Source organism: Leptodactylus fuscus, chromosome 2 (assembly GCF_031893055.1).
Source record: "Leptodactylus fuscus isolate aLepFus1 chromosome 2, aLepFus1.hap2, whole genome shotgun sequence".
NCBI classification, from domain to species: domain Eukaryota; kingdom Metazoa; phylum Chordata; class Amphibia; order Anura; family Leptodactylidae; genus Leptodactylus; species Leptodactylus fuscus.
The window spans coordinates 154392472-154417671 of record NC_134266.1 but is presented as its reverse complement, the minus strand read 5'-3'; the positions used below and the strand labels follow the sequence as shown (position 1 = coordinate 154417671).

Sequence of the window (25200 nt, the reverse complement as noted above, 5' to 3'; positions counted from 1 at the left end):
AAGCAGTATTTTTAAGATAAGACTGTTCCAGAAAGCTAATGGCCATACATGTGTAAAAAAATGTATACAGTATATGCGCTCTGAGATTTCTTATTAACAACAATACAAAGTGTGAGGAGAAAATACCCAATCAGATATAAGCAATTGTGATGAAATGTATGGGAGTTTGTCAACCGTTCCAATGTTGTGAAATTAACACAGGAGCAATTTGCAAAAATGCAGAAACTGGCAAATACCTGAGAGCAGTAGAACAAACGCCCTAAATCTCATACAACACTGGGAGATAGAACCTAAGGCTATAAAAAACATCTACACAGGAGCATGCCGCAAAGCTGGTTGCTCTTGAGTGGAATTTGGACCCAGATTATTGCCCCAGAAGGTTAGTGGAAGAAATAGATGCACTGCAAACTGAAATCAACGAGGACCCACAGCAAAACTCACAAGGCAGGCCAAACCAGGAGAGCGGAATCAAAGGACTAAACGTGTCCAAGCCAAGGTCAATCCTAGAGTTAACTGTCAAGGTCAAATCATTAAGCATGCTAATATCCAGTAAACAAGCCGAGATTAGGAATACAGCAAACCAACAGATATGTTCATAGCACCGGAGACTAATAAATCACAATTAAGTAATAGCAGGCACATGGATTGTTCAGAACAGACTTTAAATATCCCTCCTCAGCTGTTGATTGGTTCAGTATGTTAGAGCTTTGATGAGCTACCAAAAGCTTAATTTGTCAACATGGCAACCTAAAGGCAAAAGCAGTGAGCAGTCCTGCATTGAGGAGACTACACACTGAGATTCCTCGACATCCCCAGTGGCAGACAGCATGTTGGCAGCAGGTCTTTCTTCTGTACTTACTGAACTGAGCATGCCTGTGTGAGCGTAGGGAAGAACAGTTGTCAGCCGAACCATACTGAATGTTAGGGTGGCATGGTTCACCTATATAACATTGTAAAACTGTAGTATTATTGCAAATCTTGATGTTGTTTCAACATCTTCCTGTAGGGAAAATGTCACAGTCAGCCTACACCAAAAACCTGATATTTCATTGAACCATTAAACTCAGGCTTAAAGGGGATATTCTTGGTCAGGCTCTTGTTAGGTATATAGAGATCGCTGCACACACCATAAATGCTTTATGCGATAAAGAAGTTGTGTTTTATTTGATATTTGTTCGTAACATGAGAAGTGCTCAAGGATTTCACATCACAATGACATATAACATAGTTTTGTTCAGGTTTGACCTTCATCCAGCTTGATCCATAACCGCAGGTGTAATGAGCTTCATTTTGTCTGGGACTGAGTCTGGATATGTCCCTCTGTGCCTCTTGTGTCCACCCTTTTATACATGTTTGTTTCTCTCTGTTGGTTTTCTGATCTGGGACTGTATTTCTTATTGTGTTGTGGCTGCCTAAAAACAGGTTCCATCTGATCCTCGTGAAATTTCACTGCTGGAGCTGGAGTAGTAGTCCCTATTTGTAGGGCAAAATCTACTCCCTCTAATGCTTGGCCCCTGCCACCTGTAGACCCTATTTTGTAGGTAATCATCTGTGTCCCGCATACATTTTTCTTGTATATTCTTTTTGTTAGAATTCATAAATTCTTTAATGCTGGTATCAATGTTTTGTTTTTTTTTAGCATAGACTATTCTTCACTTGGGAGGTAGCCAGTTGTTCTTCAGTATCTCCAGTATTCTTAATTGTTGTACGTAGTTTCTTTATTTTAGTTTGTAATTTCTCGACCATTAATAATATCGTGTCAAATGAATATTTGTTTAGTATATTTTAAAATCTTTTACAATAGTCAGGGTATTCATTAAAGATGGTTGGACATAGTCTGCTGTGGAGGCCACATGGAAGTCTTTGTATCTTTTAGTACTCTGCCAAAGTTCCACAGTGTAGTTCATATGATGTGAACTTCTTATACTCATGTTCTAGATCTCTAGAGCTTGGTTCTACGGCTGGAATATGCAGAAACTGATTGGTACAGGACAAGTTGACAATAATTTTAAATGATGAAGATGAATGAAAAGAGATGATCTGCGGACACTCCTCGAGCCTTAAAACATTCGTAGCTTTATTCCATATAAGTTAAAAAATAGTATACACAAAGTGTCCAAAGGAAAATACACACAGTGCGTTAAAAGAAGACGCTTACGCGTTTCGGGGTTGCCCCCTTAATCATAGCATGTTCACTTTACCAAATCTTCGGACTTATAAATATAGTACACAGGTGTGATGCTTAATTGCCCTGTCACATGACAAAGTGTGATATATCGGAGTACAATAAAGTTATAATATTCAAACCATAGAGCTTTTACAGAGTATTTATATTAAACTGCAGCGCAAGTTTGTCTGATAATAAATAAAACCTCGTTATGACCACAAAAAGAGTGTCATAGTAGGCTCTATTTTATTTTCTACTTATTCATAAAAGATTGATTTATTTCTATTTTTATATATTCTATATATATATATAGATATATTCTTAACTATATACTCTGCGAACGGGGGTCCTTACCGTCGGTTTATTGTGGTAACTATAAGATTCACTAAATTGGGTGACTTGATATAACTCCATTTTAAAACTGAGGCTATCAAAGGTAATCTAGCCGCGATTTGTATTCCAGATTTTCTAAACTATCGCTGCAGATTACACTCCGGTCTGAACGATGCCTTATTTTTTGAATGTTGTTACTTTATATGGTGACACATCACTAGTTTGACGTTGGATTGTGTAGACTAATATGGTTATAACACACTGTAAGAATGTTACTAAGTAACTCAAATTTAAATAATTTTTTAATTCTATTAAGACTACTGTAGTTGTAAACAAAATGATTAACTACAGTGTCTAAAATCTGAATATATAAAAATAGAAATAAATCAATCTTTTATGAATAAGTAGAAAATAAAATAGAGCCTACTATGACACTCTTTTTGTGGTCATAACGAGGTTTTATTTATTATCAGACAAACTTGCGCTGCAGTTTAATATAAATACTCTGTAAAAGCTCTATGGTTTGAATATTATAACTTTATTGTACTCCGATATATCACACTTTGTCATGTGACAGGGCAATTAAGCATCACACCTGTGTACTATATTTATAAGTCCGAAGATTTGGTAAAGTGAACATGCTATGATTAAGGGGGCAACCCCGAAACGCGTAAGCGTCTTCTTTTAACGCACTGTGTGTATTTTCCTTTGGACACTTTGTGTATACTATTTTTTAACTTATATGGAATAAAGCTACGAATGTTTTAAGGCTCGAGGAGTGTCCGCAGATCATCTCTTTTCATTCATCTTCATCAGCTGATTTCCTCTCCGGTCCGGAGGCAAGATCTTGCACCTCCATAGAAGCCACAGACAGTGGTAAGACGCAGCTCCTTTACTTCATATAATAATTTTAAATGCTTCTTCCAGATTTTAGGAGAATATGTTAGAAGACATTGTTAGTTTTGAGGTGCTGGTCCGGAGTGAGGACTATCATAATAGTACTGTAGTAGTTGTGCTAGCAGAAGGGTTCTCCAACCTGCAATACAGCATATAGAGATCACTGCACACTCTGTTAATGGAAGTTAGTTTCCTACAGTAATTTATGCAAATAATCTCTCCTGGCTTGAAAAGGGCCTTTTTGTGCCACTTATAAGAAGGCAGCAACCCTACAGGTTAAAGGGGATATCCAGGGAACAGGGAATGTTTAAAAACTTCCTCTGGGGTTCTAAATGCATGAATCCTTGGGTTTATGGCTGGTTCTAATTCTTGATCACATGATTGGAACAAGCACACAGCTCTATAGTTAATCCACCATCTATCTCCTCTACAAAGTTCACACCTGCTATGGAAGCTTCCGTTACTATTATAATGATTAGTCTACCAACCCCTATAGTACAGGAAATTAACTGTGAACACGGGAGAAGAGGGAGGAGGCAACTCAACTCGGGGCCATGACCATGAGACCCAGAGTTGAAACAGCCCAGAAACCTGAGATTTGGTGCATAAAGAACCCAGGAGGAAGTGTTTTTCCATATTTCTTCAATAACCTCTTTAATGGTTAATGTCTAACTAAGTCTTACAACATTACTAGGAAAGGCAAACCATAAAAATCTCTTTGGAAAGGACACCTATCCACAGATATCTGTTTTGGGGTTTTTGCTCCTAGATTAAGTTGCAGAATTAAACAAGTTTTCACTCATTATCCAACTAAAATCTTGAAAATAGATACAGGTTGTGAATGCATGTATTCATCATGAAGATAGTTGCTGTGTGTAAGGAATATTTTTTATTAATTTATTTTTTTATTCCTTTTCCTATGCAAACATTTAAAGTACATGTTTACTTACATGTCATAAACTTTAAATTTATGTACTGGTTAATGCTTATATTATCTTTTTACTGAAATCAGGTTTCCTCCAAGCAAGTGGAGATGGAAGTGCATTTTACAGTTTTACAGAAGACAGTGTCGCTTTTAGGAAAGCATCAGATATCTCTTCCAACAGAGAGTGAGGTTCTTTACCGGACAATGCCTACACGCTGGACCAGTATGAAAACCAAAGTGTCGCTTGCCAAGCAGCGCCTGGGTCCAAGGATACAGCAGGAAGCTGACATAGTCACTAGGGTAATTTCTCTGATTAAACTTCAATTAATCTTTTATTGATTGTGTTCATTATAAGACAGTCTGTATAAACAAAACTGAAAGCTTTAATTTCCTTCTTCAAAGTGTAAGGAAGCTATGAGAAAAACTGCCAGTTTTAGTGGTTGCCAGCTTTATATTGGTGATGATATAGATTTGCAAATGCATGAAATATTTCATACATAACATGTAGAAGAAACATTTAAGTCACAAAACACTTTATTTTACTTAAACCACTGCACTATTAAAATTCATAGAAATGCAATGGTCAGTGGACCAAGAAATAGCAATCTTTAGGGAAGTATGTAATTCTAGAATAATTTCTGTAACTTTTTAGATACTGCTGTTCTCCTCAGTTATCTTCTAAATTATATATTATATCTTCTTAGACAAATTATATCCAAGTGATCTGAATTTGATGAAAATTGTCATTGGTGTGTTCCTCCATTTTGGTTGTCCATTCCTCCCACCTGTTTTCAATTAGTCCAGCAAAGAGTGATCTCTGAGGTCGGGTTTACATGGTGCTTTTTTACTGACCCCCCCCTCCCCCTGTAGTTTATGGTAGTTTTTAATGGCAGTAATGAATAGCACATCTTGCAATGCATTTCACCTTTTTGCTAGTAACCAGTGAAACAGAGGTTTTCAATTGAATGGCCATTATGATACAGGTGAAATGCATAGTACCTTGTGCTACTCATCACTGCAGTTAACATGGAGTTCCTAAGAAAAAAAAGCACTGTGTATACTCAGACTAAAAAAAGTGAATCTGTTTAATGTACAGACCTTCCTTTATATGGTCTCTTTGTCATAGCAGGTGGCGTTACATAACTTGATCAGAATGTGTGCAAAGAATCTCACATTTGTATGCATAGTAATGTATCAGTAATGCAATTTCAGTGCCTCCAGTCCAAGAACCCTTAAAGGGTGTCTATGATTGGGATTTTACATTTTTAACTAAGCTTATTTTCACGTAGCCTTTAGAAAGGCTATTGTAGACATACCTTTTGTTTTATGATCGTTGCAGCCAATTTTAAGAAAAACTTGTTTTCTTCTTATGCAAATCAGTCTTCTGGGAGCACAGGGGGCATTCCCCCTGTGCTCCAAGCATCCCCCATATCATCATCCTGGACCTGCATCATAACCCCCTTGTGATGCAGGTCCAGGGGTTGCTGTTCACTCCTCCTCTTTCCAATATGGCGTCCGGAGCATGTGCCATATGCTCATGCCCGAAGGTGAAGTGGCTGAGCATACAGCACATGTGTGAGATTTAAAGAGGACCTTTCACCATTTGGGGCACTGCTAGAAAGACGACTTTCCCCTTCTGTGCCCCCGGTGAAGAGCTATCGGTGCTGGTACTGTAGCTCTTCACCGTCAGAAGGGCGTTTCTGACAGTCAGGAACGCCCTTCCTCACAGTAGCACATATTGCACTGTACTGTGAGAGCGGTAAGGAACACCTCCCTCCCCGCCCTCACCGGTCAGCGTCATCGCTAAGCGGTAAGGAACGCCCCCTCTCACAGTACAGCGCAATAGATGCTGCTGTGAGAAAGGGCATTCCTGACTGACTGTCAGAAACGCCCTTCTGACAGTGAAGAGCTACACTACCGGCACCGATAGCTCTTCACTGAGGGCATAGAACGGGAAAGCCATTTCGGCTTTCAAGCGGTGTATTAAACTGCATGTCGCCAAAATATTGAAAGGCCCTCTTCAATTTGTGCCGATGGAACAAGGAATGCAAGAAGAGGAGAAGGAGTGAACAGCAAGCAAGAAGGGCGTGGTGATGCAGGTCCAGGAAGACAATGTGGGGGTGCTCGCAGCTCAGGGGGAACATCCCCTGTGCTCCCCGAAGACTGATTTACATAAATAGAAAATGGGTTTTTCATGAAAAAGGCTACAACCATCAGAAAACAAAAGGTATGTCTACAATAGCCTTTCTAAAGGCTACTTGAAGATAAGCTTAGTTAAAAATGTAAAATCCCAATGACAGATGCCCTTTATAGACCTGTTATACAAACTGTCCAGTGGATGGAGCACATTACACCAAGTGCTGACTCCGCATTTCCTTCACTGTTGTCTCCTCTATAATCTATAATATAAGTCCTGTAAAGTTAGTAATAAAGAATTTGTTATTAAAAATGATAAGATTTTAAACAAATCTCTGAATGTGGATTGAAGATGATAGAATAGTCGTACTTGTTAACATTGCTAGAATAACTTATTGAGTGATCAGAGTAGAAACATTGCTTATTCTAGGTTTGAATTCCATTTTCTCTCTTTCAGATATCTATAGCAACCTTCTTGTTATGCTTTACTTTTAGGGGTCAAGATTAATAAGTGGAGCTTAAAGGTTTATAGACTCAGATGTTATTCTAATATAAAATGTACATGGACAGAAGAGGTCAATCTAATTAAATTACTAAAGTACTATTGAATTGAACTACGGCTTGTAAGCCAGTGTATTCACTGGAATGCCATTCTGTGCAGGTTAAGTGGTGTCACAGAAAATTACATGATGATTTTCTGCTGATATCTTTAGAAAAATGTAGCTTTCTTTAGAGCTTGAAAACAAGTGAATCTTTGCTTGCATAAACTATAATATGGTGGTAGATTTTTTTTTTAAAGAACACTTACAGCTAAGGTTATTTATAATGCATACGACTGAGCTATGTAACATAATGTAGAAATCATATATACGCATACTGGTACTTGCATAACTAGGAGTCCAACTGGTAGGTTTTGCCGACTTATTATATATTGATAGCCAGTACTAAGGATAGCTGTCAATGTAAAATCCTCCCAAATCTACATTTTATTAATTCCTTATTCCGCTTCTTGCCCAGAGTAAAATTTCACGGAAGTAGTGTTTAGCACTCAGGTATTAATATTTGAACAGCCTCTTTTTCTGCAGTTTTAATTTTTTTTACTATGTTTTAGTATAAATGTACATTTTGCTATGTGGTATTTGTACTAGGATTTGGAACTCTTTCAACGTAAGCTTGATGTTCTGGGTACTGACATTGAGACTTCTGAGGTGTACAAGTATGAATGCACATCACATGAAGCCTTTAAAATCATCCATAACTTCAACTGTCGGGTTCAAATCTTGCAAAATGAAGCAAAAGACCTGAAAGAACTACAAGAGCTTCTGGAAACTACAGTGGTTGACTTTTCCAATTTAAACAAGTATGTGTTATCTACATGTTTTCTTAGATTTCGAGACAGTTGGTAACAGTTTAACCCTATATTAACACGACTTGTTGTTTCAATGTATGTGAATGGGGGGGCAATTCACATAACAGATCATCAAAATATAGGTCATGTTCTATTTTTAACAATTTTCACGAATGTCTCCATATACTGCAGCTTATGTCGGATACATTAAAACGGTATCACTCAGGTGAAAAACGGAAAGCAAAAAATGCATATTTTTTTCATCCTTTTTTTACCATCATTTCTGTGAATCTAGCCTTTGGCTGGTACTACATATATAGACTTTTTGTGAAGCAACTTTCATGAGTTGCCTGTAACTCAGAATACTTCCCTAAAATGCAGACGTCCAGTACCTCAAAACTACAGAGATATATATGTATATTTATGTATACTCAGCCTGTTATTATTATTCAGTTGGAGAATATTTATGTTTTTCATGAGATATTTATTTAACCGTTATCATTGGATATATTTGATATTCCACCTGTTACAGCTGTGAGGACCTGCTACAGAAACTCAGCCTTGTATGGCAATATGTGGATTCAATCCATCAAGATCAGGCCATATGGAAGAAGGAGTTGTGGCAAAATATGAACACAGATGAATTCTGCAATAGAACAAAAAAACATCTGGTACTTTTGCAGTCTTTGCCTGGAGAGGTCCAAGAATGGGATGTGTGCAAGAAAGTCATGGAAACTGTCAATATCATGAATGTAGGTTGTTTTTTTATTCTTAAATAATGAAAATACAGTGTTTTCTTCCATGAGGATCCCATATACTGTAATACTACTGATTTCACTCTAGAGAAAATCTCTTTATTTGTTCAGCATGTTAATTGGTTTCATTGTGTAGCCACATAAAAATAGGGCAGGCATGTAGTTTTCTTAAACAGTAACTATTTCAATAAAAATTTTAAATAAATAAATAGCTTAGATGAATATAAGAGAATTTGTAATATATCTTATTAGGGGAAAATTCTTCTATATCACGTAGCAGACTACCTACTGTTATTAGCTATAGTTTTAGTCATTAACCTTACAACAGTTACACATTTTATTCATCCATTCTGTATTGGAGGACTGTAAATGGGGCCTAGGCATTATATCAGTGTTGGCTGAACCTTCTCATTTCAGCAGGACCAGATGATATTCTAATGTTGATGGGGTTCAACATTTCTCTGAATGGAGCTGTTTGCAGGTTAGAAGGATTTAATTGTTCTGACAAGTGTCAGGCCATAGAAAGTTCCTAAATTCATGGTTATATCTATTGGAAACCTATCATGTCAAATTAAACTTTTTTTACATTATTTATATTTGAAAAAATATTTAACTTTTAATTATTTACAAATTTAAACTTGGTAATGTGCATGGAAAAAAAAACTTTAATAATTAATCTATAATAATAATTAAATTTCCTCTTAAAATTTAAAAACTGCCATAAGGCTGAAGCCCCACATTGCAGAAACGCAGCTTTTTTTGTTGCAGATTTTGCTGCGTTTTATTTAGCCGAAACCAAGAATGTCTACAAAATGAATGGGAAATATATAGGAAATGCTTATACTTTTATTTTCTGCTTAATCCACTCCTGGCTTTAGCTAAAAAAAAAGCGGCCAAATCTGTACTAATAAGAGCTGCGTTTCCGCAATGTGGGGCCGCAATCTGACCTAGATAATCAGAAGCTATAACAGAAGCTATAACAGACAGTAGCTAAAATTTGCTAACTATGTTTCCTTTTGAAATTTTGTATTTTGTTGATAGTTTTTTTTTTTGCAGAAGATAAGTTTTTTTTTTTTATAATCTTTGAGTAACCATCTCAGAATATGCCATTTTGAGAGGGACAGTTTACAAAGATGATAATTATTTTTTTTTTTTTCAATCTTTTTTTTACTACTTTTATCCACTATATAGAGAAGAGATAAATGCCTTTAATGTCAATAAGAATAATATCTAAGGCCTCATGTGTTCTCTATCAGTGTGATAGCCATGTTTTTCATAGCTAGCACACTGACCCATTTATTTCTATAGCCCCATACACACGACCGTGCATTTCATGGTCCCATGTATGGAGCCGGGAGCCAAACTCAGGACAGGTCCTATTTCTGTCCATTTGGATGTTCATTCATGCACATGTGTGCAATTGCGGCCTTGGAACTATGGCCGCATATGAGGGATAATACTGTGTGCAGAGGCAACTGCAGGATTGCTGTTTATATCTCTGTGTCTTCAATGGGGTCTTCCTGGGTCTCCTTCCATAGTGTCATTTAATTCAAATGCCGATAAATGGGTTGTGCTGACACTGGTGCACCCTGAGCCTGCAGGACATCTTGAATTTCTCTGGAATTTGATTGGGGCTGCTTATCCACCATCTGGACTACCCTGTGTTGCAATCTTGAAATTTTTCTCTTCCATCCTTGTCAGGGAGATTTGCTACAGTGATATAGGTTGAAAACTTCTTGCTTATGTTGAGCACTGTGGACAAAGGAATATAAGGATCTCTGGAGGTGGACTTGTAACCTTGATATTTTTATACAATTTTGGTGCTCTCCTTTTTATTTGGTTTAGGTGGGATTTTCATATTGCCCATACCTGTTACTTGTCACAGGTGAATGAGCATCAAGGTTATGTACCCACAATTGTTAAAAGGTGCCAACAATTTTGTCCGACCCATTTTTGGAGTTTTGACTTTTTCCTCAGTTTTTGTGTTGTTCCAATACAAACAAAGGAAATAAACATGTATAATACAAAACATGTGATTGCAATAATTACAGCCATGACTGTATTTCCTCCTTTTAAATCGCCCCTCTTATAAATAATAGTTTCTCCCAACCTTATTAATAGGTGCATCTTATAAATCACCCTTTATAATAGATCCCCCAGCCTTATTATTAATAATTCCTCCATATAAATTCCCACACTTCTAAATTATAGTTCCCAAAGCGTTATTATTAATAGCTCCTCTTTAGAAATGGCACCCCCTTATAATATAACTATAAATAAAAGTTCCCTAGCTTTAATATTAATAGTTCCTCCTTTTAAATTGGCCCTTTATAAATAATAGTTCCTCCACCCTTATTAATAGCTCCTCCTTATAAATCATCCCCTTATAAATAATAGTTCCCAAGCCTTATTATTAATAGCTCTTCCTTATAAATCGCCTGCCAAGTAAATAATAGTTCCCCCAGCATTATTAATTATAGTTCCTCCTTATAAATCAACCTGTTATAAATGATTGTTCTCCCAGCATTATTAATAATAGTTCCTCTTTACAAATGGCCACCTTTTGCTCACCTAATCAATAACACAAGCAGCCTGATATAGATTTAGGTAGATAGTAAACTTTTCTTACCTAGTAAGCTGTAAGATGCTGCAGAATCCTTTTTTGTTCACTGTACAGTGTAGAGAATCCAGCCCTTACCCTCTCTATTCACTGTGAACCCATCTTGATTTGGAAGATGTTTTTGAGGCAGAAAACAGCAGTATTTTAAGTAAAGTACATAACATTTTGATCCAGAATGAAATGCCCTGTTAAATTAAGCTAAGTTGTCTAAACTGTTCGTGACCATTCAAAATTGTGATTCAGTCTGTATTGTACATAAAAAACCACAACTTTATTATTCTAGATGACCTTGCCGTTAATAGAAGACCTCAGTAATCCTGCAATGAGGACAAGACACTGGAACCAACTTGTCCGCCAGACAGGTGGAATGCTTCACGTTACTGCAGATAGCCTGGAGGCAATGACATTGGGTGATTTACTTGCTATGGACTTACAAAGTATGTTGTTCAAATAACTATTCTTGTTAAAATGGTGAATGGTTGGATGATAGGGAATCTGGCATGTTGTATTAAAGTAGTGAGCAAGTGAGTGCAAATACTGTATGTAAAAGGCTGAATATGTTCCTCCTCATTCTTGCAGCGGTGGGCAGAATGTCTCAGGGTTTTGTCTTAGCAGTATGGGGCAGATAATAGTGCTAATATTTACTGAACTAACTGAGGCCCTAACGGTTCTCCAGAGACTTAAAGTCTCCAAACTCCACCCAGAGGACAGTGATTGGCAAGGGCTGTACCAAGCCATAGGAAGGTAAAGGGGTAGCTAACAGTGGGACAAGCCAAAGGGGAAACACAACATGGGAAGCTGCAAACACAAAATACATAAAAACTCATACAAAAATATAAATACACAAACAACATAACACAAAATGCATTTTAAGCAGTGTCACTCTGGTATTCTGCATAAGGCATTGGAATATTTGGGCACATCTAATTTTGTTCATAGATGTCTACATTTTTACATTACCATTAATAAGGGTAACACAATCATTGTACCTTGTATTATATTAGAACACACAGAAGAAGTAAGGATGACGGTACAGAAAGCAATACGAGATGTATCAGTTGAACGCTCCTTAAAAAACTGTGAAGAGGTCTGGCTGAGCAGAATATTTGATGTCAGTCCTCACTGCAGAGTCATATCACCCAGAGCTGAAAATGAGGTATGTGACTAAAAGAGAGTCATGATATTGTGCATATTGTGGTGCAACCCTAAGGTTTTTTTTTTTTTATTCAAATTTTTTATTGCAATTTTTTATAAATTTTAACCATACAGCACGGTCTGAAACTGATCCAGAAACATAAAGAAACACACGAAAAGGATACAATAATCAAACCAAAGCTTTTAAATGGTTTTACCAAATGTAATTATCAGCAAATTAGATAGTTTGCAAATGAATGAAATAATTTGTTCTGTCTACCTTGTCAAAGTGAGTTGCTTGAAGCTGGGCCCTAATTCAATATAGCTGACAGGGCCCCTACCTACCATGTGTAAGCATATAAGCCGCTGAATTGCTGTATACAATCTCTTTATAACTACAGTATGCCCCTGCTAGAACCCATTGGTGGGGACCATTTTCATGGTCTTAGAGGTTTTTATACAGCTCAATGTTTTATAATGGTATATAAATCTTGTGTATGGGCATATCTCCAAACAGTCCAAATGCAGTAAATGAAGTAGCATTAAGCACATTCTTATGGCAAGTATATTAATACATTATTGAAACAAATCAGTACTTTACTGTGTAGAAACCTCATTCTTATAATTAATTTTTCACTTTTATTCTTCTATGGTTTTGATTTTACATGTTTACATGATCTAAAGTATAGATATGAACTATTCTAGGAACTTGCCAGTTCTATTTCTGGCAGCCACAACACCAAAGGAGACATAGGCAGGAGTTTGACAACTGGAAAAGGCGGCCGCAGATTCAGTAAGCCATCTGATGTTGGCTTTCAGCATTCCAAAAAGGCTGGCAGAGGAAGCATGTTGTCATTGTATGAGTCTCTCAAACATATAGAGGTAAGGAAGACCAGTAGATGAATTTGCCCATTCTTTTGAATTTTCCATTGATTTAATTCCATTCTTTTTTTGTTGTTGGTGGATTTCTCTTAGCCTACTGCCTATAGAGCAGTGTCAGACTGGGGTAAAATGCATTCTGGTGGCCCACTATACAGTTGGATGCAAATATTACCTAACAGTCTATACAAATTTCTAAAATGTCACCAACTGAATTTTTTTCTTGTAGTCTAGCCCTTACCTTTTACTGTTTCTGTTGTGGAGTCCGGTAAGTAGTTTTCTTGCTGCCTTTAGCTCTGTGAGCTTGGGAATAAGTGCTCACAAAGTCACAGATCTCAATCAATATGTTTGGGTCCTCTTCAATTTGTTTACAAATTATACAAAAAAAACTAGGTAGCTTCTGAAATAATCTAACAAGTATACATACATAGCCTGGTTGAGATGTGTATGATTATCTGAATGAAGTACAATGAGTGTACTGAGGGCCCACCTGGCTCAGGGGTCCACTGGGGCTTACACCTTTCAGCCAGTCCAAGCCTGATATAGGGATTGCATAATTGTATGCCTCATTTTTATTAGTGAAGTCGGCTGAACTGACTGTAGGGGTGTCCACTTTTTATGCTAAGCTCAGGAGAGCAGTGTGACCTTGGCTGGTGACAGCATTCAGCATCTGTAATAGACCACGTTCAAAAAGAGAAAAAAACACTTAGGGAAATATATCAAAATATATCAAGCTATACTTATCCCAAGTTATATATATATATATATATATATATATATATATATATATGTACAGCGTATAATTATGTAAATGTATCATCAGGGGTTTGGTGAAGTTCTGCTCATGAAAAATACAGACTCTATATTGGAAGAACTGGAACATCACCAGTTGCTGTTGAGAAGCGTACAACCCTATGCAGAAGCTGGATCTTTCATTGATGATGTGACAAAATGGCAGAAGAAGTTGCAAGTCATTGAGGCAACCATTCGCCTTTGGCTGTCTGTGCAGACAAAATGGACACAAATGGAAGAGGTTTTTATTATTATTATTATTATTATTATTATTGTTATTATTATTATTGTTTAATTTTACATGGGAAGAATATGCAAATCTGACTTCCATGATGTAATTAGGAAGTCAGTGCCTCAGGCATGCACACCAATAGAGGGCGCTCACTGAGGATGTGCAAGTCTATCTTCCATGATGTAATTACGAAGACAGAGCCTCAGTCAAGCAACCCAATAGAGGGCGCTCCCTTTAACATCATGCCGACCTTCTCAGAGGCCTTTGTTTGCAATGATGTTGAGACTTTGCCAGGTAGTCTCTCAGCCAATTCTTCCCATGTTCCTTTGCACAGTGGAGTGCTCATGGCTTAATAAGACTCCACACACCTAAATGGTGGTCTCTCCCTGTGGAGTGATGATATCCCCAAAACCCTGTTTAATTTTAGACCACTATTAATTCCATGGTGCTGCACATTTGATAGTTTACATACAAAAAACACAAAAATACATAAATCAAGTACAATGCTAACATAATGATTAACTAATATACAGTTAGGGCCAGAAATATTTGGACCGTGACACAAGTTTTGTTATTTTAGCTGTTTACTAAAACATGTTCAGAAATACAATTATATATATATAATATGGGCTGAAAGTGCACACTCCCAGCTGCAATATGAGAGTTTCCACATCCAAATCGGAGAAAGGGTTTAGGAATCAGCTCTGTAATGCATAGCCTCCTCTTTTTCAAGGGACCAAAAGTAATTGGACAATGGACTCTAAGGGCTGCAATTAACTCTGAAGGCGTCTCCCTCGTAAACCTGTAATCAATGAAGTAGTTAAAAGGTCTGGGGTTGATTCCAGGTGTGTGGTTTTGCATTTGGAAGCTGTTGCTGTGACCAGACAACATGTGGTCAAAGGAACTCTCAATTGAGGTGAAGCAGAACATCCTGAGGCTGAAAAAAAAAGAAAACATCCATCAGAGAGATAGCAGACATGCTTGGAGTAGCAAAATCAACAGTCGGGTACATTCTAAGAAAAAAGGAATTGACTGGTGAGCTTGGGAACTCAAAAAGGCCTGGGCGTCCACTGATGACAACAGTGGTGGATGATCGCCGCATACTTTCTTTGGTCAAGAAGGACCCGTTCACAACATCAACTGAAGTCCAGAACACTCTCAGTGAAGTAGGTGTATCTGTCTCTAAGTCAACAGTAAAGAGAAGACTCCATGAAAGTAAATACAAAGGGTTCACATCTAGATGCAAACCATTCATCAATTCCAAAAATAGGCCAGAGTTAAATTTGTTGAAAAACACCTCAAGAAGCCAGCTCAGTTCTGGAAAAGTATTCTATGGACAGATGAGACAAAGATCAACCTGTACCAGAATGATGGGAAGAAAAAAGTTTGGAGAAGAAAGGGAACGGCACATGATCCAAGGCACACCACATCCTCTGTAAAACATGGTGGAGGCAACGTGATGGCATGGGCATGCATGGCTTTCAATGGCACTGGGTCACTTGTGTTTATTGATGACATAACAGCAGACAAGAGTAGCCGGATGAATTCTGAAGTGTACCGGGATATACTTTCAGCCCAGATTCAGCCAAATACTGCCAAGTTGATCGGACGGCGCTTCATAGTACAGATGGACAATGACCCCAAGCATACAGCCAAAGCTACCCAGGAGTTCATGAGTGCAAAAAAGTGGAACATTCTGCAATGGCCAAGTCAATCACCAGATCTTAACCCAATTGAGCATGCATTTCACTTGCTCAAATCCAGACTTAAGGCGGAAAGACCCACAAACAAGCAAGACCTGAAGGCTGCGGCTGTAAAGGCCTGGCAAAGCATTAAGAAGGAGGAATCCCAGCGTTTGGTGATGTCCATGGGTTCCAGACTTAAGGCAGTGATTGCCTCCAAAGGATTCGCAACAAAATATTGAAAAAAAAAATATTTTGTTTGGGTTATGTTTATTTGTCCAATTACTTTTGAGCTCCTAAAATGTGGAGTGTTTGTAAAGAAATGTGTACAATTCCTACATTTTCTATCAGATATTTTTGTTCAACCCTTCAAATTAAACGTTACAATCTGCACTTGAATTCTGTTGTAGAGGTTTCATTTCAAAACCAATGTGGTGGCATGCAGAGCCCAACTCGCGAAAATTGTGTCACTGTCCAAATATTTCTGGCCCTAACTGTAGTTAGATAGAGGGACTTACCTGTAAGGGAAGTGGAATAGAGACAGTAGGTGAGGGTTGAAGGTGTAGAAGCTGTGAGGGTAGAAGATGTTCAGGTGGTGGTGTGGTGACAGCAGGGTTATTGAAGACTGTAGGCTTTCCTGTAGAGATGAGTTTTCAGGGTTCTCTTGAAGTTAGTGATCGTGGGAGATATCCTTATGTATTGTGGTAGCGAGGTCCTGAGTATTGAGGAAATATTAATGAATATCTAAAGTACATTTACAAAATCAGGACAATATTATACACTACACCTGTACCCTACTATGTACTTTTGTGGTCAGCGACTGTTGCAAAAATAGTCAAAATGCAAGAAGGCCAGAAGCCACATGTTGGACTCATGAAGCTATGTATAGTGCATTGGATGCCAGTTTTCTGACATATAATACATGAAAAACCATAGTTTGCACATGTTTTTGTGAACAAAAATTGCAGCTTATATACTGCTTTGTGCCCCATTTGAAATTTTCAAAAAAGTAGGCAGATTGAGAGAGAAATCTAGGCAGGCCAGGACAAGAAACTGACATGAGGTACACTCGAAATCTACACCAATCACTGATTGGCATAGATGTCATTTCTGGTGGACTGGAACTTTCCATGGTGCGCCAAAATTATTTTAATAGTTCTGGCACATCTTGCACCAATGTACTGATTGATTAAAACCACTGGGTAAAGTCTTAATAAATAGGTCCAAGTGTTTTTTTTTTAATTATTATTATTATTTATTTATTTATTTATTTATTTATTTATTTATTCTAAAACTTTGTCCAGGTGTTCTCTACATTAGCATTCCGTGTAGCCATGCCAAGAGAAGCCAATTTGTTTGCAGATGTACATCATCATTTTTGTCAGCTAATGAAATCTGTTGAAGACAATCCAAACATATTGCAGAATTGTACAAGGAGAGGTAAGTGTATTGAGTCACTATATCCATCAGTTATTTTAACCTTTAAAGGGGTTGTACTATTAAGGATACAGGACTGGGAATAAGTGTTTGATTGCTGGGTATCTGAACGCTGGCTCCCTCAGTGATCAGAAAGACGTGGACTGAAAGTCTTCTGAACGCCTCCTTCTGAATGGAGCACGAGTGCAATTGCTCTATTCATTTTGGTGTTGCTTGGATTATAGTCTCCGACAGTGCCCTCAGCCCCATACAAGTGAATGGAATGCTGGTCACGCAAGTGCACTGGATTTCCCCGGTCCTCTTGATCACTGGGGAATCTGTAGATAGAGAATAAGTGTCCATATCGACACAACCCCTTTAAAGAAAAATCTGGCATTCAACATGTGCTTTCAGTAAGTTTATTAGATAATCCGGAGTAATAGGTATGATGTTTCAGTCACCAATAGACCTTTTTGTCAAACCATCTGAGAATAAAAATGTAGCTAACGAGGATAATGTCCTTGTTTACCAGAGAATAGTAAGAGAGGCAGGTAGGCATCAAAGTCATACTTCTAATAGTATAAAGTATTAATGGCTATATATTGTAGTATACAGTAATTCAAAATTACTCAAATAAATGTGCATGATAATTCCTTATGGCGATAATCTTACAATCTACAATAATAATACAGCAATATAAAATTAAACAATTATTTTAAAAATCCCACATATATTACATTTTTGTACCCTGGATAGCCCATTTAACAATGCATGTATTGTAATGTAATGATTGGGCAAACAGAATGGAAGCAATACTATTTGATTTTTGGAGCACAGATCTGGACACTATTTTGAAAACTGAACCCCTCAATGAATTTATCTAGGGGTGTGCTAATCATTTTTATCCCACAAGTGTTGTATTAACTTATTTCTCCAGAAATGAATGTGTATTTGGTAATAAAAAGTCAGATGCACATTTTGCATTTTCTCTTACAAACCCTTAAGCACCATAGTATTTTCAAACAGTTGATCAGCAGGGGCCCTGGGTGTTGGACACCCTCTGATCTCATAGATCTCTTAGAGTGTTAGGGCACAGCTTCCAGTATCATACCTCACAACTGTCCCAGATTCAGTGGGACAGTCCCAGATTCTGGGTCTTATCGTGGTCGGCGGGAGGTATGTCCCATTTTCAACTTATGTGCGTCCAGAGGATGCAGATGAGTGGAATACAGTGGTAAAGCAGGAACCATCCGCAGAGCCTGTGCTCTCTTTGTGCTCTGTCCCTGGGAGTTGTAGGTGCGATGTGATGACGTCACTCACAACGTGTCTGCAGCTGAGAAAAGACTGCTGAGAAAGCAGCAGGGGAACGAGGAAAGGTGAGTATCACTGTTTCTTTATGTTTGTTACCAGGAGGAAGACAATAATTGTTGGAGCAAATGAGGGGGACATTAAACTGGGGGGGGGGGGGGCAGATGAGGCGTACAATAAACTGTGGGGACAGATGAAGGGGAATGTTAAACTGGAGGGCCAGATGAAGTGGACAATAAACTGTTGAGTCAAATTGAGGGGAACAATAAAATGTGGGGACAGATTGTAAGGGAATTGCAATAGGAGCAATTCCCCAGTAGCTGCTGGAAACCCTGGGAAGGGGCACAAGAGACAGTGAGCCCTAAGCTGAAGCCCCTCACTGTCTCTTCCTGCTTGCCTAGTCCTATCCTATGTAATAGGCGGCAACTTGGAGACGATCCTTTGCTATGTATATGAAACACAAAACACAGACAACACAAACCACAACAAAGGGAGGTCAGCTAGCCGAGGGTCCAGTAACAGTTGAGCAATGCAGTGTCAAAATCTATATCCAAAAGATTAGTCAATAGGGAAAGCCAGAGGTCAAGAATCAGAATACATGAATTAACAGCAAGAGAAAAAGCCAGCACACACAAAGCAATAGCAAGCAAAAATGTGAATGTGAGCCAAGAATAAAGAGGGGGTAAGAACCTACTCTGAACCTGATAGGAAGGCAGGCTGTCAATCACAGGACAAAACAAAACTTAACTCTTAGAGGAGCAGAGGGAAATGAAGGTGATGGAGACAGGTGTGGTGGAAAATCAATTAACAAGGTGAAGGAATAGGACAGTGTTCAGACCTACACAGAACCTGCACAGAACCGCTGCCGCTTCCCGTTGTTCTCGGTCCTCTCCTCTCTCTCATTCATACGCCTGCAGAGCGCCATACGCGCCCCCGCCTCCCTAGGCTAGTGTTACAGATGCTGGGAGAAGTCAGGGCTTGTGGCTTAGGAAAGTGTGGGTGGGTACTGGGAGGGGAAACTTGAGTGATGCACTCACGTCTCCCCGCTCTGTACCCGCCCACACTCTCCTAAGCCACAACAAGCCTCACCTACTCCCAGCATCAGTAACACTATCCTAGGAAGGTGGGGGCGCGTATTGCGCTCTGCAGGCATATGAATGAGAGAGAGGAGAGGACCGAGAACAATGGGGAGCGGCAGCAGGTCTGTGCAGGTAAGCAGACAGCAGGGGGGACTAAGTAGGCAGCGGATTTTTTAATCATTAGGATCATTTTTAACCCCTTCCCGACATGCGCCGTAATAGTAGACAGTAGACAACCGGCTCTAATGCCTCCGATCGGTCCCCGGACCGATTGGAGACATTAACCCCTCCGGCACCGCGGTCAAAGGCGCCGGAGGCGCCATTTTCCCGGCGGCGCATGGGCGCCGCCATTTTGGCCGGGATCGCCAGCTCCTGGAGCATGCTCCAGGGCTGACGTCCCGTTGCCATGACATCCGGGAGCCTTGTACAGGCTCCCAGGCTTGTCTGCAAATCCTTTCTTTTGCAGGCTGGTCTATGCAGCCTGCAAAAGAAAGGATGCTTTTTTGCAATGCATTAGCATTGTAATGCATTGCATTAGTGATCAGACCCCCTGGGGTTCAACACCCCTAGGGGGGCTAATAAATGCAAAAAAAAAGTTAAAAAAATATAAAAAAATATAAAAAGAATTAAAAGTTCAAATCACCCCCCTTTCCCTAGAACACATATAAAAGTAGTTAAAAACTGTGAAACATATACATGTTAGGTATCCCCGCGTCCGAAATCGCCCACTCTACAAATCTATAAAAATATTTTTCCTGTTCGGTAAACGCCGTAGTGGGAAAAATAGTCGAAAGTGCCAAACCGCCGTTTTTTCACTGTTTTGATTCTGATAAAAATTTGAATAAAAAGTGATCAAAGCAATAACATTTCCCGAAAATGGTAGAACTAAAAAGTACACCCAGCCCCGCAAAAAAAGACGCCCTATGCATCCCCGTACACTTACATATAAAAAAGTTACGGCCGTCGGAATATGGCGACTTTTAGAAAAAAAATTTTTTAACACAGTTTTGGAATTTTTTTTAGGGGTCAAAATGTAAATAAAACCATATAAATTTGGTATCCCTGGAACCGTACCGAAACACAGAATATAGGGGACATGTCATTTTGGCTGCACAGTGAACACCTTAAAACCAAAGCCCGTAAGAAAGTCGCAGAAATGCATTTTTTCTTCAAATCCACCCCATTCTGAATTTTTTTCCTGCTTCCCAGTACATTATATAGAATAATTAATGGTGGCATCATGAAGAAAAATTTGTCCCGCAAAAATTAAGACCTCATATGGCTCTGGGAGCGGAGAAATAAAAAAGTTATGGGGTTTAGAAGGAGGGGAGTCAAAAACGAAAAACGAAAATCAAAAAATGCCATCGGCGGGAAGGGGTTAAAATCCAATTTTCGATCATTAAAAAATCCCATTGACTTGCATTAGAATTGGGATCGGGTTCGGATAAAAAGTGATCGGAAATCGGATTTTAAAAACGATTGTGGAATATCAAGATCGGCTCAACCGCAATGGAAATGGCTCTTCAAGATAATAAAATAATATTTTTTTTATGCCAGGGTTGCAGTCTTTGCTAGAGATTCTGAACTATAAACTTGAACGCTGTCAACGAACTGTCAGACTTCATGTGGAACAGAAGAGACAACTTTTTCCAAGATTCTTTTTCTTATCTTTGGAAGACACACTCAACATTATTTGTTACGGTATGTATACATCTTATTTATAGTAATTTAATCTGTTTTATTATTATTCATCATGTGTCATCATCATGTTCATTTAAACATTAGTGTGTCATATCCACAATCCAAAACCAATTTCATACTGTAGAAAGTCTGTTAACCCATGCTAATTTTTTTTAATTTTATTAATTCTGTGTTCCCTGCTTAGTCTAACCTAATTATTGTATATTTAGTGGACAGTAGAGATGAGCGAACACTATTCGAAACTATCGTTTTGAATAGCATGCACCCATAGGAATGAATGGACGCAGCCGACACGCAGGGGCTTAAGTGGCCGGCCGGGAAAGTCGTTGTGCTGGCCGCTTCCATTCATTCCTATGGGAGCGTGCTATTTGTTATGGCAGTCTCGAATAGTGTTCGCTCATCTCTAGTGGACAGTTTATAGATGAGATTTATTAGATTTAGATTATTTAGATTTATGTAATAACTCTAATCGCTAAATCTGTTCTGATGCATTATGTAAATATTCAGTTTCAAGTCCACACAGCAGTGATATCACTGAGTGTTTTATATATATATATATATATATATATATATATATATATATATATATATATATATATATATATATAGTGACAATTGGGGGTAATTTAGCATCAAAGGTAAGCGGTGCTCCTGGATTTACAGAGGTGTTGGTGGCGCTGGGTCCCAAATAAACAGTATATCAGGTGGTACAATCCAAAATAAGTGGCTTTATTCAGCTTTAAACAGGAACAAAAATAACAAACAGCCTAGCCCACACACAGGGCACTACCTCACCTCTTGAACCCTGACTAAGCTACTGAGGGCAAAATACTTTTCTGAGGTTTCAGCTCACCAGTCTAGCTCACACTGAGCTTAACCAAGTCCTTTATGGAATCTAGCCCTCTTGGGGCAGACCTCCTGTCTGTCTCCAACTGGTCCAGTACATCTGCTCCTGCAGGTCACAAGCAGCACTCTCCTGCTGTGTGCACTCCCTCTGGAGTTGAGCCCCTTTCTCACTCATGGGTATGGTCCAGGTCCTTTTCAACCCTGTTTTGGGTCGCTCTACAGCGCCCTCTAGGTTCACACCCTCACTATATATATATATATATATATATATATATATATATATATATATATATATATATATATATATATATACAGTCCTATGAAAAAGTTTGGGCACCCCTATTAATTGTAATAATTTTTAGTTCTAAATATTTTGGTGTTTGCAGCAGCCATTTCAGTTTGATATATCTAATAACTGATGGACACAGTAATATTTCAGGATTGAAATGAGGTTTATTGTACTAACAGAAAATGTGCAATATGCATTAAACCAAAATTTGACTGGTGCAAAAGTATGGGCACCTCAACAGAAAAGTGACATTAATATTTAGTAGATCCTCCTTTTGCAAAGATAACAGCCTCTAGTCGCTTCCTGTAGCTTTAAATCAGTTCCTGGATCCTGGATAAAGGTATTTTGGACCATTCCTCTTTACAAAACAATTCAAGTTCAGTTAAGTTAGATGGTCGCCGAGCATGGACAGCCCGCTTCAAATCATCCCACAGATGTTCAATGATATTCAGGTCTGGGGACTGAGATGGCCATTCCAGAACATTGTAATTGTTCCTCTGCATGAATGCCTGAGTCGCTTTGGAGCAGTGTTTTGGATCATTGCCTTGCTGAAATATCCATCCCCGGCGTAACTTCAACTTCGTCACTGATTCTTGAACATTATTCTCAAGAATCTGCTGATACTGAGTGGAATCCATGCGACCCTCAACTTTAACAAGATTCCCGGTGCCAGCATTGGCCACACAGCCCCAAAGCATGATGGAACCTCCACCAAATTTTACAGTGGGTAGCAAGTGTTTTTCTTGGAATGCTTTTTTTTGGACACCATGCATAACACATTTTTGTATGACCAAACAACTCAATCTTTGTTTCATCAGTCCACAGGACCTTCTTCCAATATGAAGCTGGCTTGTCCAAATGTGCTTCTGCATACCTCAGGCGACTCTGTTTGTGGCGTGCTTGCAGAAACGGCTTCTTTCTCATCACTCTCACATACAGCTTCTCCTTGTGCAAAGTGCGCTGTATTGTTGACCGATGCACAGTGACACCATGTGCAGCAAGATGATGCTGCAGCTCTTTGGAGGTGGTCTGTGGATTGTACTTGACTGTTCTCACCATTCTTCTTCTCTGCCTTTCTGATATTTTTCTTGGCCTGCCACTTCTGGGCTTAACAAGAACTGTCCCTGTGCTCTTCCATTTCCTTACTATGTTCCTCACAGTGGAAACTGACAGGTTAAATCTCTGAGACAACTTTTTGTATCCTTCCCCTGAACAACTATGTTGAACAATCTTTGTTTTCAGATCATTTGAGAGCGGGTTGTCCATGCTCGGTGACCATCAAACTTAACTGAACTTGAATTGTTTTGTAGAAAGAAATGGTCCAAAATACCTTCATCCAGGATCCAGGAACTGATTAAAAGCTACAGGAAGCGACTAGAGGCTGTTATCTTTGCAAAAGGAGGATCTACTAAATATTAATGTCACTTTTCTGTTGAGGTGCCCATACTTTTGCACAGGTCAAATTTTGGTTTAATGCATATTGCACATTTTCTGTTAGTACAATAAACCTCATTTCAATCCTGAAATATTACTGTGTCCATCAGTTATTAGATATATCAAACTGAAATGGCTGTTGCAAATACCAAAATATTTAGAACTAAAAATTATTACAATTAATAGGGGTGCCCAAACTTTTTCATAGGACTGTATATATATATATATATATATATATATATATATATATATATATATATATATAAAATTCCTGCTACATTGGGTTCTGTCTGTTACAGGTTCAGTAACATATAATTTTTAGACAGTAGTTTCTTGCTGTCTAATCTCTGCTTATTCTGGATGGAATGATATTTATTCTTACAGTGTGAGAAGCCTTTATATCTCAAACCACCAGGTGCTTCTAAATTTTAACTGACAATAAAGCCAATCTGTCTGTGATCCAATATCAGTGGTTTATTGTTCCGAGCAGCATGATCTTCATCAAACTGCACATATTTTATTCCTTCTGTGAGCTTTCCCAACATTTAATTCTGTCTCGTTCTCAAGCATGAGCATAAATAAAGCATCAGAGGCATCTCAGGTCACTCTGGAGTTACATATGTTAATTTGGAATTCAGGATGTTCCCTCCTCAGCATTCACAGTAATTCCCGCTAGCTTTTTCTGTTGGATCCCAACATCAAACCCTGCATATGCACAAACAACAGCTGATGGTGTCAGCGGGGCAACAGAATGCCTCAGCTTGTTCACAGTGGTGATCTGCCAGTCACAATACCCTATCTTTCAATCTAATATGATTATCAACAATGGGATACTATTCCATCTTTCTAATGTTATGAAAAAGGTTCAGATAAGAACCGAAACGTCGCTGCTTGGAATAAACCCACACTTTTTCTAATTGTTGGAGTGCTGCCATTTTTTCCATTTCTTATTTAATGTTATGAATAGAGATGAGCGAACAGTGAAATGTTCGATTCGAGTAGCCACTCAATACTCGACTGTTCGATCGAACATCGAACCCCATTATAGTCTATGGGGAAAAATACTCATTTAGGGGGAAACCAATGTTCGACTCAGGAGGGTCACCAAGTCCACTATGACACCTCAGAAAATGATGACAACATCTCTGAAATGCAACTGGGACAGCGGGGGAAGCATGCCTGGGGGCATCTAACAAGCCCAAGTCACAGTTTTACCCCAACATCACA

The 25200-nt window shown here is 38.6% G+C and overlaps 1 protein-coding gene across 1 annotated transcript in view; it reads left to right on the top strand.

Annotated features, from left to right (window-relative positions):
- The window catches only part of LOC142194092 (uncharacterized), a 412519-nt gene that overhangs the window by 42495 nt on the left and 344824 nt on the right, over positions 1–25200 (top strand). The window contains exons 25-33 of the mRNA XM_075263119.1: positions 4410–4622; positions 7607–7818; positions 8339–8558; positions 11465–11618; positions 12186–12337; positions 13021–13197; positions 14018–14227; positions 17205–17340; positions 21261–21404. Coding sequence (XP_075119220.1) covers positions 4410–4622; positions 7607–7818; positions 8339–8558; positions 11465–11618; positions 12186–12337; positions 13021–13197; positions 14018–14227; positions 17205–17340; positions 21261–21404 — 1618 coding nt within the window. The remainder of the gene's footprint in view (positions 1–4409; positions 4623–7606; positions 7819–8338; positions 8559–11464; positions 11619–12185; positions 12338–13020; positions 13198–14017; positions 14228–17204; positions 17341–21260; positions 21405–25200) is intronic.